At 41.4% G+C, this 14,758-nt stretch overlaps 1 protein-coding gene across 13 annotated transcripts in view; it reads left to right on the top strand.

Annotated features, from left to right (window-relative positions):
• The window catches only part of VPS13D (vacuolar protein sorting 13 homolog D), a 225,281-nt gene that overhangs the window by 72,010 nt on the left and 138,513 nt on the right, over positions 1-14,758 (top strand). For 12 of the 13 annotated variants that reach the window (XR_012511449.1, XR_012511450.1, XR_012511451.1 and 9 more), the window contains 5 exons: positions 1,518-1,724; positions 3,166-3,255; positions 5,588-5,728; positions 8,468-8,590; positions 14,552-14,657. Coding sequence is in view for 10 of the 13 variants with exons in the window: in XM_074377399.1 (XP_074233500.1) it covers positions 1,518-1,724; positions 3,166-3,255; positions 5,588-5,728; positions 8,468-8,590; positions 14,552-14,657 (667 nt within the window). In the remaining 3 variants the exon portion in view is untranslated. The remainder of the gene's footprint in view (positions 1-1,517; positions 1,725-3,165; positions 3,256-5,587; positions 5,729-8,467; positions 8,591-14,551; positions 14,658-14,758) is intronic. The other variant, XM_074377398.1, reaches the window with a different exon arrangement.

Here is a 14,758-nt window from a genome sequence, read left to right as displayed (position 1 = left end):
TTTATAGAATTACAATTATTGTATTATAATATACTTAATATCAGCAACATCTTTCCATGTCATTAAAGTTATTTGTAAACATTGATTTTTTTTTTTTACATTGACCTGGGGATATATTACAATTTATTTAATCATTCTTCAGTATTTTTTCGTTCATTCATTATTATACACAATTCTGTAATAAATATTTTTGTGTATGAACTTTTGTCGTCATCTTTTAAGTACTTCTTTGGTAGAGAGACTTAGTATTGTAAAAACTGAATGAGAAGATACAGATACATTTTTGAGGCTCTTCACTTGACAAATCTTTTTCTAAAAAGATTGTACCAGGCTAAATTCTGACCATATGTGTGGTCTCATCACATAGTTGTTTGCATTACCTGTCTTTTTCCTCTGAAAAAAATGAAGGTAGACCAAGTTATCGTGTGTTCTTTAGCTTTGTTTTTCGCTAGCCATTGTTGCTTTTTGGTTTAATTAACTTTATACTCCTTAATGTTTACATTTCCTTTTTTTTTTTTTTACTCTTTAACAATTCAAACACGTTAAAATTTTTTCTAAAAGTTTTTAGATTTTTGTAATTTTTTTTTTTTGGTAACTAAGGTTTAGTTCTATCAGTAATAAAGATAATAATACCAACTAATGTTGATAAATTCTTTGTTGTATGCCAGGTTCTGGTCTGAGAACTTCCCACATATGCATCTGTTTCCCCCTCATGTCAGTCCTGTACGTGGTGCGTTGGGCACAGAGAGATCAGGTCCCTTCCCCAGGATTCAGCCTCTAGTAAGTGCCAGGATCAGAAGCCCGGCTGCTCCAGAGCCCTTCACGACTGACCACTGTCACACGCAGTGGCCTCTAATAATTTATTAAGTATGGGGTTGCTTTGCTTTGCTTTGCTTTGCTTTGCTTTGCTTTGCTTTTCTTTTCTTTTCTTTTCTTTTCTTTTCTTTTCTTTTCTTTTCTTTTCTTTTCTTTTCTTTTCTGCTGTAGTCTTTTCTTTTATAGCTTTAGCAGTCTGGTTGCGTTCAGGGAGCTGTTACCTAACAGTTTCATATTACACACGTGGTTGAGAAGACAAAGAATGTACAAAGTAAGACATTTGAGAGCAGTCACAAAACAGCACATCAGCATATGCAAAACTGCTTAGTGATGAAGTGCTTTAGTACCGAGGGGCGCCTAGGATTTGGATCCTCTTCTTCCCTCTTCTCTCGTCTCCTTCAACAGATGTCACAGTAGAGGAAGGGTGGCTTCCTGGAGGCCTTTTGAGCCAGATCTTGAAAGGTGTGGTAGACTTGAGTGGAGGTGTGCAACAAAGAGGGCCTTGTTCTAGTTGCTTAAAAGCAGAATTCCTGTTATTGTGCTTTTTTTTCCCCTTTTTATGTTTGAGACTACATCTGGCACCAAGGTTCTCTTGGGCTGTCCAGTAGGTCCTCATCAAGTGTGTTTCTCTGTTTCCTCTGTGAGTTGCTTAAGTAGCTGTGGGAACTGGTTGAACCGATCACCTTTTAATTTCTTTGAAGGTCAACTGAAAAAGGCAGCAAGTTGGTTGTTCAAGAATGCTGAACCTCTGAGGTCCCTTTCCCCGGCCTCTAGCAGCCGCGACAGCCAGGGGGCTGCACCGGCGCAGTGGGTCTCAGGCGTGGAGCTTAGAGCCGAGAGCGTGTGCATCTGCTTCATCGATGACTGCATGGACTGCGACGTGCCCCTGGCCGAGCTCACCTTCTCCCGTGAGTGCCCCTGATTCCTGGTGGCAGCGCGGAGGTCTTCAGTGACTGCTGTCCTTTGTGTTATTCGTGCTCTCCCGTACTTAGTAGTGTGGGTGAAATTTAGATAATGGTTTTACATATGTTTTCCATTATTTGTATTTTAAAGAAATGTGTATTCATTTGCCATATGTGGCCTTCAGACTATGGCTTGGGAATAATAAAAATTGTCACTGATGAAATTTCTGTTCTATTATCAGCTCTAGTTAAATAATTCCTGATCTCTCTATTTTGTTTATCTTTTCTTATATCTAAAGATTGTAGGGAGGACTGTTATTAAAGGAATATAAAAGATAAACTTAGAAAATAATATTTCCACGCTATGTATCTTTTGAAAATTAAAAAACACAGAGACTTATCAGAAAGCTCCCCCCAGAGTCTCCTCTGTAGGGCTGGCTAAGAGGTGAAACACTGTTCATCTGAGAGCTGTCCTTCAGCAGAGTGGAGACCAGGGTAGAAGTACTTGATCCTAAATCGTGTTATTGCAAGCAGTGTCGATGAGGCTTCTGAGGAGAGTAAATGAAAGTTTCACTGCTGTGTTTACTTTTAATTTCCCATGGTTTTGATCTTTCTAGCCTTCTCCCCTTCAAGGGAAATTCAGTTCTGGGGATTTAATTCGACCTTTTACACGTTGTAGAGGTTTTCCTTTTCCCTGTGCTTCTGGCACCACAAAGGCCACTTGATTAAAACTAACATCTGGAATTTTGACTGTTTCTATGAGTATCTTTTCTGCAGAGAATTATTTCTTATTTTGCTATGGTAATCTTGAAATTTCGAGCTAATATTTATTAGGACATGTTCTCATCACTCTACCTTCTTTTTAGATATTGGGGTAGAAGTGTGTTTTTTATGTTCTTACAGGCTTCAGATACACCTGGATCTGGGCCTGGGACTACAGGGAGGCAAATGAGGCAGTTACCTCATTCACACCCTTTAAAGGGGTGCCAAAAAACTCCATAATTAAGATAAATGATATTTTAATGCTGTGTTTTTAAAAATCAGAATTTATGCCAAAAAAGCCCACGATGAACAAAACATCAAATTTTTTCGTATGCTCTCCTATAAGATCATCAATATTAGCTATAACTAGCATCTCTCTATTTTATTTTTACTAAGGTAACATCAGTTTATAATACTATGTAAATTTCACGTGTGCGACATTGTATTTCTGGTTCTGTGTACACTGCAGCATGCTTGCTCACCACCAAAAATTTAGTTTCTATCCATTACTGTACAGTTGGTCCCTCCTGCGCCCACTCTCATCCCTTCCCCTCTGGTAACCACTGCTCTGTTCTCTGTATCTATGTGTTCATTTTTCTAACATCTCTTTAATACGATTTGTCAGCAAAAGAAGGTTTTGGTTGGTCCTGCCCCACCACTGCAGTAAGATTTACTTTCATTGCAGGCCTGAATTTTCTGCAGCGTGTAAGAACTAGCCCTGAAGGCTACGCCCACTTCACCCTTTCTGGAGATTATTATAACCGTGCTCTGTCAGGTCAGTATAATTATCACGTGATTTAAAAAATACACTTCGACATTTGCCTGGGCCTATTTCTACATAAATTTTATATGAGGGAAAGTGAGTGGGACAGGACAGGAAAAGATGAAAAATAAATGATAGCAAAAACACAAAACACAAAGATTTTTCTTTTTTCTAAAAATATATTTGATGTGTTGCAACTGAATTATTTAAAAGGTTTCTTAGTCAATTCTTTTTGATCCTGGAGTTTGACCCATTTCAGAACATGAAATTCCTCAATAGTGAAGGATCATTTGGCCCTGAGGGTAGTTAAATTTCCATGTGAGGTTTTAGCCCATAAGCATTTTAAACTTGAAGCCTTACCACTCCTTACTGGACGTGTGTGTTTCACTAGAAGAGCACTGAGTCAGTGACACTGTATGATCTGCCCTACCTGCTCCCCAAAGCAGAACATGGTTGATCAGGGCAAGCTGTTCTTCCAAAGACATAAAGCCCGGGGATACCGCGAGGCACATTCCGGCTTCTTTTCTTCCATTGGAAAGACCACGGTAAGGGCCTGTGCAGATGGACAGTCAGGAACCATCCTATACCAGGGCCGAGCCGGCTAAGAGAATTTTTCTTAGGTGTGGACAAAGTAAGCCCAGTAGTGCTGTGTAATCTCAGGCTTAGGCCAAAGAGTGACTCCTCCCTTTGATGTTAATGGAAAATTAAGCTTCAGTGTGTTGTGCTGCTGCTGCTGATTGTTCTAGAGTACACGTCACATTCAATTTTATTTGTTAGTTAACGTTTTCCCCTCCCTGTTCTGGATTCACTTAAAGGTAACACTCTTATTTCCTAATTGGTCAAAATGTTTAACTTTAGAATAATGGTCCAAGTCTTGCTAGTTGAGAGAAACTTTTACAGGGCATATGGTAGCTATTTTTTTGAAACTCATTTATTTTCCCAGAGCAAATATTGCTTACTTTAAAGTTGTGTGAACACGTCCAGGTCACTAAGTACTAAAAGGTATGAGAAGATGAATGTTCCTACATTATGTTACATGTTAGATTGGACTTGTATTGGTAAATCTCCTCATCGATGGCTGATTGAGTATATTTAGAAAACTGTTAAAAATTAACTGCCCTTGAAAAGTTGAGTCTTTAAAACCACAGTGAGGTACCATTTTTCTCACTTAACAAATGGGCAAAGTGGAAGCATGACCCTACTACGTATGTGAAGATATGAGCTGTAGAACGCTTACTTCCTTCTGTCAGAATTGTAAACTGAGGCAGCCACTTGGGGAAACAAGTGACAGGACCTGTAAGCTTACTCAGCCACTCCAGCAATATGCTTCTTCTAGGTCTGTACCCTAGAGAAGCTCTTGTCTGTGTGTACGAGGACACAAGTGTGAGACCGCTGATAGTAGTGGTCTTCCAAATAGCTGGAATCGCGTGAAGTGTCTCTTAGCAGTAGAATGGGTGAATAAAGTGTGGTCTGTTCATGGCTAGATCACAGTTCAGTGGGGGAAAGAAAGTACCGCAGCTGTATGTCATCAGTATGAGTGAATCTCAAAGACATGTCATTGAGCTGAAATAAAACCTGCAAAAGAGTACATCCAGTTGGATTCTGTTTGTGTAAAGATTCTTAGTAGGACAAACTAATCTACATATTCTTAAGAAATGCATACGTGTGTGGTAAAGCTATAATAAAGAGGGAGGAAATGATTAACAACTCAAGCTCATGGTTACTTGGAGTTGGGTGGGAGAGGTTGGTGGGGAGTGGTGTACTTCAAAGGCACGTATACTTTTTCTTAAGCTGAATAGTGGGTGCATGAGTGCCTATAGCAGTTTATTCTTTAAACCATACATATATGTTGTTTATATCTTTTGTACATACGACATTTTAAGATAAATTTGGAAAACTTAAGTTAATGGATTTCCAAGAATACCTGTTTATTCAACCACTGGCTTCTTGATGTAAGCAGGATAGTCAAATTTAATAGTTACTTCAGCCACTGACATGACTTCTTCAACATGAGTCTGAGATGCTCTTTTCCCATCTTGAGTATATCAAAAACAGATCCTGCCTGCTCTTTAATAGAAGAGGGCACATACTCCCTACCTTCCTTCCTCCCATCTTTGGACGACCGTGGTTGGGGTACACATGTGCTCTTCTACGTATGTCCCTTAGACCTTACAGACGCCTGGAGGGGGACCTGCAGCTAAAGGTGGTGCTTTTATTATGAAGTCACGTTGGCAGTACAAAGCTATTAGCCATAGCATGTCCTTGCTGAGCATTTGTGAATGGTGTTCCCCTATAAACTCTTGGTATCTGCTGAACAGATGTCTTATTTCCTGTGTTCTTTTAGGCTGGGAGCCATTTATTGAGCCATGGCCATGCTCTGTATCCTGGCAACAACAGGCAGCTAGTCGTCTCCATCCTCCTCGACTGAAGCTGGAAGCCAAGGCCAAACACCGTTTGGATATCAATATCACTTCTGTATTAATTGGTGAGTGGAAAGTTGTCTTTAGAACATTGGTACCTTTCTGTGCATAAGACTCTTGTCTGGAAGACCATTAATCCTGGTTTAGCAAATACTTGGGCCCATAGCAGATGTCACTTACTCATCATGGCTGCTTTCCTGATTAACCCTAACCTGGCCTCATGATGCTTCTTAACCTGCTGCTCCAGAGGTGGCATCCGGCAGTAATGCTGTCAGTGAGCAAGTAAGAGCTTAGACCACATGGGGAACATCAGTGTCCATGATGAACTTTCTCCCTGTGATGCTTGGTCACTGGGATTTATTAAATGTCCTCAAAGTGAGTTTAGATTCACTTCTCTCAGGCTAGTCATAGAATAATTCTTAAACGGTGTAATTTTAACTGTCTTTATAGCAGGATAAGTCGCCTATGCTGTTTCCCATCAAAGATCATGTGACCTGACTCTGAAAATCACTGGGCTAAAGAGTTGCCAAGCTAATAGCGTGTGTTCTGATAGTTTTTTTTGACAACACTGAAATGTACATTCCTGGATTCAATGTAGTGTGTCAGAATCACTCTATGCTTGTTTTTATATCAAAAGAAGAGTTACATCATCCAGTCAGGTAGTGCCTACTTTGACTATGAAAACTGCACTCACCCTTTAAGTTACTGATCTACACGATCTGATTTTTGGTACCACTGTAGTTACCTCTGAGTGATAGGTAACACGTACTACAGTTGTGCCTTGGTATCCAAAGGGATTGTTTCTAGCACTGCACTCCCACCTCCACCCCACCAGAGGCACCAGAATCTGTGGATGCTCAAGACCCTTACATAAAATGACCTAGTACAGTGACCACGGTTGGCTCTCGGTATCTGTGGGTTTTACATCCCACTTGCAGACCCCACAGATACGGAGGGCAGATTGTAGTGCAAATCTATGAATTTCCTTGAGTGTATGTGTTGGATTGAGGCTCATAAGCTATCTATTGGTTTATTCCATGTCAGAGTAGGATGGAGAATATATAGTGAAATAAGACTCTTAAGTTTATTGATCTCCAAATTTTAAAACCGGTGTTTTACATTTGCAGATTTCATTCACTAATTTGCCTGGATATTCACAGGATATCACTTACATGTGGAATCTAAAGTATGATAAAATGAACTTATTTACAAAACAGAAACAGACCCACACAGACATAGAAAACAAACTTGTGGTTACCAAAGGGGAAAGGAAAGCGGGGAGGGATTAACTGGGAGTTTGGGATTAGGAGATACAAACTACTATATATAAAATAGATAAACAGTTAGATCCTACTATATAGCACAAGGAGCTGTATTTAATAGCTTGTAGTAAACTATAATGGAAAAGAATATAAAAAAGAATATGTGTTTGTATACATAAAACCGAATCACTTTGCTGTACACCAGAAACTAGCACAACATTGTAAATCAACTATACTTCAATTAAAAAAATTTGCCTGGATATTAAATATCATCTGTGGAATAGTAAATTGATCTCATGATTCTTCTCTGTTATTTTGACTCCTATATTCTTGTGTAATCTGTTCATCTGGAAGTTTAGATAAAGTTTGGGGCAGAGCTTTGAAAAGCTACAATAAACAGGAACTTACCTCAAACAGAAGAGTTCTGTTGGTATTTCTGATGAGTATCTGTCTATTAAAAATATCTTCCAAGAGGCATTCTTGTTAGGGGGATAGATGTAGCTCAGTGGTAGAGCGCATGCTTAGCATGCACAGGGTCTTGAGTTCAATCTGCAGTACCTCCATTTAAAAGGAAAGAAAAGAACAAAAGGTAGGTATTCTTGTCGGTCATAAAGTGGGTTTTTTTGACCTTTAATTCCTTATTCCGAATATTGTGCTGAAACCCAGAAACATTGCTGTGACTTGGTAGTGTTTAAATATTCTTTTTGTAGCCAAATATTGGAGTTGAAAACCAGAAACTAATAGTTCTTGTTTTAAAATAAGATAATACTTTAATTAGAATAAAAAGTCTTTATCCAGGTGTGGTGCATCATGATTACTTTGTTAATCTGCTCTCCCCATAATAATTCTCCTCTTAAAAAAGTAAAAGCACTCCTAGAGAATTGTCAGCTGGATTTCAGTCTCCTGAGTTTGGTGGTTTTTTAGAAGCCTTGTGACTGGTCTTTCTGTCCGTACCCTGGGCCTTAGCTTGGCATGCCATGCTCTTCACAGAGCAAGCTGTTCTCTTTTCTAGACTTCTTCGCCACGTCCCTGTGCTCTAGGATGCCGTGCCGGAGTCACACCGATCCCTCAGTGTGTCGTGCACTTCCATGTCCTGAAGTCTTTGTATGTGCTCTTCTCTCTGTCTGGAATGGTTGTGTGCCTCTAATCCCATCGGGCACCTTACCTATTCTTCAAGACCCAGAGCAAAGGTCCTCACCTCTCTGTAGACTCCCATGGGCTTTCGTGTGTATTCCTCCACTTCTGCCAAAGCATAGTAAATCTCCCCCTGTCACGGGCTCCCGTACCATTTTATTTGGGTCTTTGTTTTAGCTCCTTTCACACTGTTGGATAGTTTTGTGGTGACGGTTTTTTGTTAAACGTTAATTTCTTCCAGTGGAGTATGAGGTTCTCCAGGGGACAGACTTTCTCAGAATCTAGCATAGTGTCGAGCATTTAGTGAGGCATTCAATAAAAGCTTGTTTTGCTGAATTGAAATTATCTGTTTTAAACCCTCAATCTTTTCTACTTCTATTCTTAATATCTTTGGGTAATTTTTTCTAGACCAATATGTAAGTACTAAGGAATCATGGATGGCAGATTACTGTAAACAGGACAAGGAAATAGTTTCAACTACATCAGAAGACTGGATGGGCTCTTCGGTGGATCCTCCATGCTTTGGACAAAGTAAGATTTTTTTCCTACAAATGTTTGACTAAATCACATTTGATCCACAGAGCCATGTTTCATTGAGAAATTCAAATAGAATCATCCTTTCTATGGAGAAACGTACAGGAAATTCTATCTTCTATAGCTGTTTTAGTCTTTGCCGGGGACATTTTTCTGGCAAAAGATGCTGATCTTTTAATATGAGCTCTAATTTCACTGTTGTGGGAGAGGAAGAAAGTGCAATGTACTATTCCTACATTCTGGTCACATTGCAGGTGAACTGGTGCATCTGAAAATGCATCAGGATCAGCCATCCGTCAGTTTGTGTTACTCAGCTGAACATTCCAGTTGGTTGGACTTTTGGACCGGATTTTAAAGAACGTCTTTTCAGTTTCCTATATCTAGAGACAGAGAGTTTGGTTATATTCTTGAAGAGAGGGAGGGCAGGCACCCATGTGGAAATAATTGTTTAAAGGGAGGCCCTGTGCTGTTTGTAAAGTATAAATGCATTGAATACCCAGCCTCTTGAAGAAAGAGGAGTCAGTTTGTTCTGTTAACAATGTTTTCTTTCCTTATTTAACGCTTCACCATGGAGCTCTGATTTCCTCAGAGCTGGGGAGATTGTGATGGCCAACTACACGGTCCTTAGTTGTTCCACAAGCCATTGTCATCCAAATTCAACTCAGCCCCAGCTCTTTCAGTGTGGTTTCTTTGGGGAGTCTTGGCTGGACTTTACATAGCTCATGAATACTTAACTATTCCATCTGGTCTGCAAACGTGTCCTGGGAAGATGGATTTTCTTAGTGTATGAAGCATTTGAACTGGTTCGTCTCTCCTCAGGGTGTATAAATGGACTTTCTGTCTGCCTTGTACTTCAGGAAGGAGGGACGAGGACTTGTCAGCTCTGCTTGCTCTCTGTGTCCCAGGCTGCTGCTTCTCAGTCTCAAGGCCATTGCTTAGGAGCCAGGGCCTTTCAGATATCATCAGCTTCAATCCTGGCTCCTCCTCTAACCTGCCCAGTTTGTGTGTCCAGAGACTGTAATGCAGTCTACCCAGAAGACTCTAAATCATCTCTGTAATATGTAATGTGTCCTAGAGAGTGTGTTTCTAAAGACATTATTCATGCAGAGGGATCTTAAATCCAGACTCAGTGCAAACACTAGGAAGGCCTAATCTTCAGGGTTCTGATGAAGGACTTTTCTTTTGTCCCTCTCCCCCTGCTCCCCTCCCCCTTTATTTTTGTGTTCTCCTCTTTCTCTGTAGTTAATAAGCTACCTTATCTGTGTTAAATGCCTGTGCTAAATTAAAGCTGGATTTTTATTTACTTACAGATTTTTGTGGTTGCTTAGGCTTATAAAAGTGTGTATCTTTTTAATTAGACATAAACAAATATACCTCAATTTCCAAACCTCTTTTCTTACTGGAAATTCCTAGATAGTAGAATAGCAGATGGGATTGTATTCTCTTACTAGACCTACCGATACAATTGCTGGGCATTCCTTTTGACAGTCGGGTTTGAATCTTGTTCAACTGATCACAAACTTTCAGCTCTTACTCAAGAATATTTAGTCACATTCTCCCCCCACATTTGTGCATTTTATTCAGGCCAGCTTCAAAATGAGCCCTTAAAAGGGGAGGTTTTTAATATGAAATTCAGCCTAAGGGAGCTGCTGATTTTTCACTGTTTCTTTAACAGGGAAAAGAAAATAATGGCCTCATTTTTGACATAATTGTTGGCTTTGTAAGGGCTGAGATTCTGCAGGTGAACCTGGATGGCATGGCTCCTTATTCAGTTCATTAGTTTTATATTCAAAGACAATTTATGGAAACACAAAAAAAAATATTCTAAAAACGTCCATGTTTAAGATAGAAATAAAATCAGGAGGTAACTCCTTACTAGAGATTGTTTTAACTTGGGACACAGACTGACTCTTTCCCTTGAATTTTTGAGACCCGTGGGGGATTAGCATTCTACTGCTACTGCCTTTTCCAGTTGGAACGAACGACTCCCACTAAAATCTGTGCTGATTGTTCTTGGTAACTTTTCTATGCCATTTAAGAACATACATGCTTTAAATTAAAAATCCTCAAAAGACTTACCATTCTGTTCAAGTGAACGTGAGTACATTTTCTTTCCCCAGTTGAGAAAAAAAGGAGCATGCTATGTTAACACAGCCTCCACGATAGAGGCCAGTGTAAAAACTGTCTCGCTCACCTTGTCAAGTACCCTCTTAGCTCTTAGTAATCACTGGAGGAATGATCCTATAATTGCATGATGCTTGCTCTGTTTGTAATGTACTCTGTTTGTGCTTATGTTTTGGAGATGAGTCTTCTTTTTCACTGTATTTATTCTTACCCTCTAACTTTGTCTCTCCTGTCTACCAGGCCTCCCCCTTGTCTACCTTAGAACTAGGAGTACAGCCAGTCTGACTAACCTAGAGCACCAGATCTATGCTAGAGGTACAGTATAGCCAAGCGAGGGCTTGCTTTATTTTCCTGTTTTAAGAACTGCCTTGTACACCGGTTTTCTGTGACTGTGGGAGCTGAATGGGGGTATACCCAGTTTTGAGAACTTTGCTTTAGTAGCAGGAAAGATCATTTCCAGCTAATGGACAGAGCGGCATCTTGTATCAGAAGGAAGTGATGTGCTGATTCTTATTCTGTGTCTTCCACTTGCTTTAACCCTTAGTGGAAATGGAATCAACTCCACAATGTATGATGCAGAAACATCCAGTGTCAGTTAGAGGTGATGTCTCATATTGAAAAGCAAATAAATGGAAGAAAACCATCCTCCATCAGGCAGTCCTGCAAGTCCTTGTTTACAGAATGCTCGGAGAGTATTTAGTCCTGTGGTAATGCAGGGGGCTCTGTCGGAGCTGTGACGATCAGGAATAGAGCTAAGAGAAATGTTTCCGGTAAATAATTGCTTAGATACAAATCTTACTTTCTTAAGAAGCGAAGTGCTTAGGAAGTAGAAAAGGGGATGTTATTTCTGTCTCTGACCCTTTAAGTTTCCTTGAGAATTTAAGTGGTAAGTAAATATGAAAGGAAAACATCATAGCATCAAGGAATTAGAATCCCAAGATGTCCAGTCCTTCATTTGTTTGAAGGAGTGCAATTTAATCTGAATGATTTATGTTTACTTGGCTAACACCACCAGATCATGGGTCATGATATATTTTATAAAAATGGCCTTTTGAGCTGCTTCTGCTAGGAGTTCAGAACAGAGATATTAATGTGTGGGGATAGTACTGTTGTTTTTCCTGGAAGGTTTTACCGGGATGGATGTTTGTGGGGAGGGCTCATGAAGCCTATGATTGAATCTTCACTTATTCGTGGATTTATACTTATAAGCTTTTCTCTGTTATTTAATCTTTTGGGCTGAGCAGAGTGTTAGTCCTCCCTGCCCCCTTAATGGAGGTACTAGGGATTGAGCCCAGGACCTTGTGCACACTAAGCACTTGCCCTGCCAATGAGCTATACCACCACCCTCCTCAGTACAGCATTATCCTTGTTTAGCTGGTGAGGACAGAGACTCAGAGAGACTAAGTAATTTGCCTTTATTCACATGACTAGCTAGTAGCAGACCTGGGACTTTATTTCTTATGGTTAATAAACCAGGTTCTTTCTGATAGACTGAGCTGTTCATACAGCATGAAACCCCACACTGTTCATAAGGGCCAGGTTACCCTGGGTAGCGAGTCCACAGGGGTAGCCATTTCCTCAGCTGGAGCCATTTAAGCTAAACTTGGACGTGAGGAACTTTGGGTTCTTTCAGCCTATGAATCAATTAGGTCTGGTCACTAGAGGAGGTTTTCTGAGGCCACCAGGGAGTACTGTTCCTTTGATGGACTTGGGAATTTCCTTCTCAGGCAAGTACACAGTTGATTTGGACCCCAGTGTGGAAGATGTCAAGTCTGTCCCCTGGAGCTGGGTTTAGATTTGTGGGCATTCCATGTATTTTTATCCTCAGAGAGGTAGGTTGCTGAAGTCTGCGCTGGTTTGTGTAATCAGGACAAGAAGCTTGGGGACCTTAGCAGTGTGCCTATGGAGGTGATTTAATTACAAAGCAATATACTCGTGAATGTCTTTATATGGATTCCTAGCACTTTATTCTGTGTTACAACGTGATCAAAGCCATTTGCCACCTGTTCTTTTTAAATCTAATTTGCAAATGGAAACTCAGAGTCTGGCGCACAGTGGGATATGAAAGCACATCTGGCTTCTTTTCCTCCTGGGTCCTTTATCTGCTGTAATAAAGCAGCTCTCTCACTCATGGAGAGGGAGGTGCCTTTCAAGGTGCCACAGTGAGTGCTGTTTACCCTGCAGACAGCTCTTAAATTTTTTACTCCCCCTCTGCTCTTGTCAGCAGCCTCACAGCTACTCCTTAATTTTCAACTTAATGAACACTGGTTTTTTAAGCAAACCTTGGGAACTAAGTGAGGCCATTAGGATGAGAAATGGGCATAGTCTAGCCTGAGATTATCTTAAGAAGTATTTGGAGTATCTGAAAACCAACCACGAAATTGTAGGAACACGCTGGAGACTACTCATGTATTTAGACTCCCCTGAGCCGTTGTCCTCACCAAAAAGAAGAACTTGCCTTATCCTGAAATGGCTTGTTTTGCAGTGTTTAGAGCACTAACTTGTGAAAACTTTAGAAGCTACAAAGGGAAAACAAAAAAAGCAATGACTCTTGAAGAGGCCTGGCACTGTCAGGACGCTTCCCTGTGCCGGACTCGAGAGGCCGGAGAGGCGGGCCCTGGTGCAGTTCGCCTTCTCGGCTGTGCTGGCAGGAAACACGTGCTCCTGGGGAGTGAACTGAATTTTGAATGTGGCGTTCTCAATGGGCAGTTGCAGTCACTTCTAGATGTCATTTTCTCCACAGCTGCAGACCATGCGGGTCCTGGGCTTTCTTAGGCTGACTCTGTGCTGTAAAGCTGGACACATAGTGAGACTGGGCCGCGCCCTTTTTTCTTGGTGGAGCGTGTGTGGTTGTGACCTGTGAGCACATCAGCCAGGAGGCTCTGGCCACCGGGTGGCCGCTGCCTTTGTGGTCCCAGTGCCACCTCCCCCTTTGTGTGTGTGGCTGGTAGAGGAAGTGCAAGCCCTGGGAGGAGCCGGAGCGAGCAGCAGGCTGCGAGACGGGCACGTGGGTCCCCAGGCAGCCCGGGCCCGGGAGACTGTTCCTCAGTCTGATTTCTGACAGGGTCTGGAGTCAGGTCAGACTCTCCCTGGAATCTGATTACTTATATTGATCACTGTTTCTTTCCAGTTTCCTCGATTAGAAGCTATTTTGTGAAAGAAGTTATATTTTGTCCTCCTTCTGTAGTCTCCATAGTGGTCCCTGCCTTACAGCAGAGGGTGGTGATATCTGTGCAAAAAAAAATGAGCTAAAAGTTTCATTTAAAAAGCTTTGGGATAGTGTATTTCTGATCTTCCAGGGAGGAAAAAAACCACAGCTATTCCTATAAGAGATAGGGAAGAATGTTTTTATTTTGTTATAATATGCATAATATGATTCCAACGTAGCTCATATAAAGGGAGACTTCCTTAAAGTACAGGTATTTCAGACAAAGTGTAAGCAAGTGCCTGCGATACGTTTGTGTTGTTACAATTTGGGTTATCTGTTTAGAATGTATTTCTTGGGAGTAGTGGGGATTCATTACTCTTTCTTGTCTAATGCCAGCCGTATGAGGTCTGGCGCCTCCTTCTAAGATGAGGCCTGTGGAGTTGTGGGACAGCTGCTGGGTGGGAGTGGTCACACGGCACAGCCCATTGTCAGGGGACTAAGTCACCTAAGGCACTGGAATACACAGTGATACCCCACTCCTGTCAACACACCTGTGGTGGTTCCTCTTTCTCTCCACCTTCAGCCCCTTTGCACAAGAGGCAGTTTGGGGCACTGTCTCCAGGTTTGGGGAGGCTGTCTGCCACACAGGTAGAGGCACATGCTAACGGCCTTGTGTTTGCTCACAGCAGAGGTGAAGGCCCCCAAACGCCGGCAGCCTTTTGTCCCTTTCGCTCTGAGGAATCACACAGGCTGCACTTTGTGGTTTGCCACGCTGACCACCACGCCCACCAGGTAAGGAGCACTGAGTCTGCCACCAGGGGCTCCTGTGTTCCAGCCCAGCACAGCAAGGCGGGCCCTTCTTGAGGCTCTTGAGGTTGATTCTGTTTGAATCA

Source organism: Camelus bactrianus, chromosome 13 (assembly GCF_048773025.1).
Source record: "Camelus bactrianus isolate YW-2024 breed Bactrian camel chromosome 13, ASM4877302v1, whole genome shotgun sequence".
In the NCBI taxonomy this organism is placed as follows: Eukaryota; Metazoa; Chordata; class Mammalia; order Artiodactyla; family Camelidae; genus Camelus; species Camelus bactrianus.
This window is presented reverse-complemented; position numbering and strand designations above follow the sequence as displayed.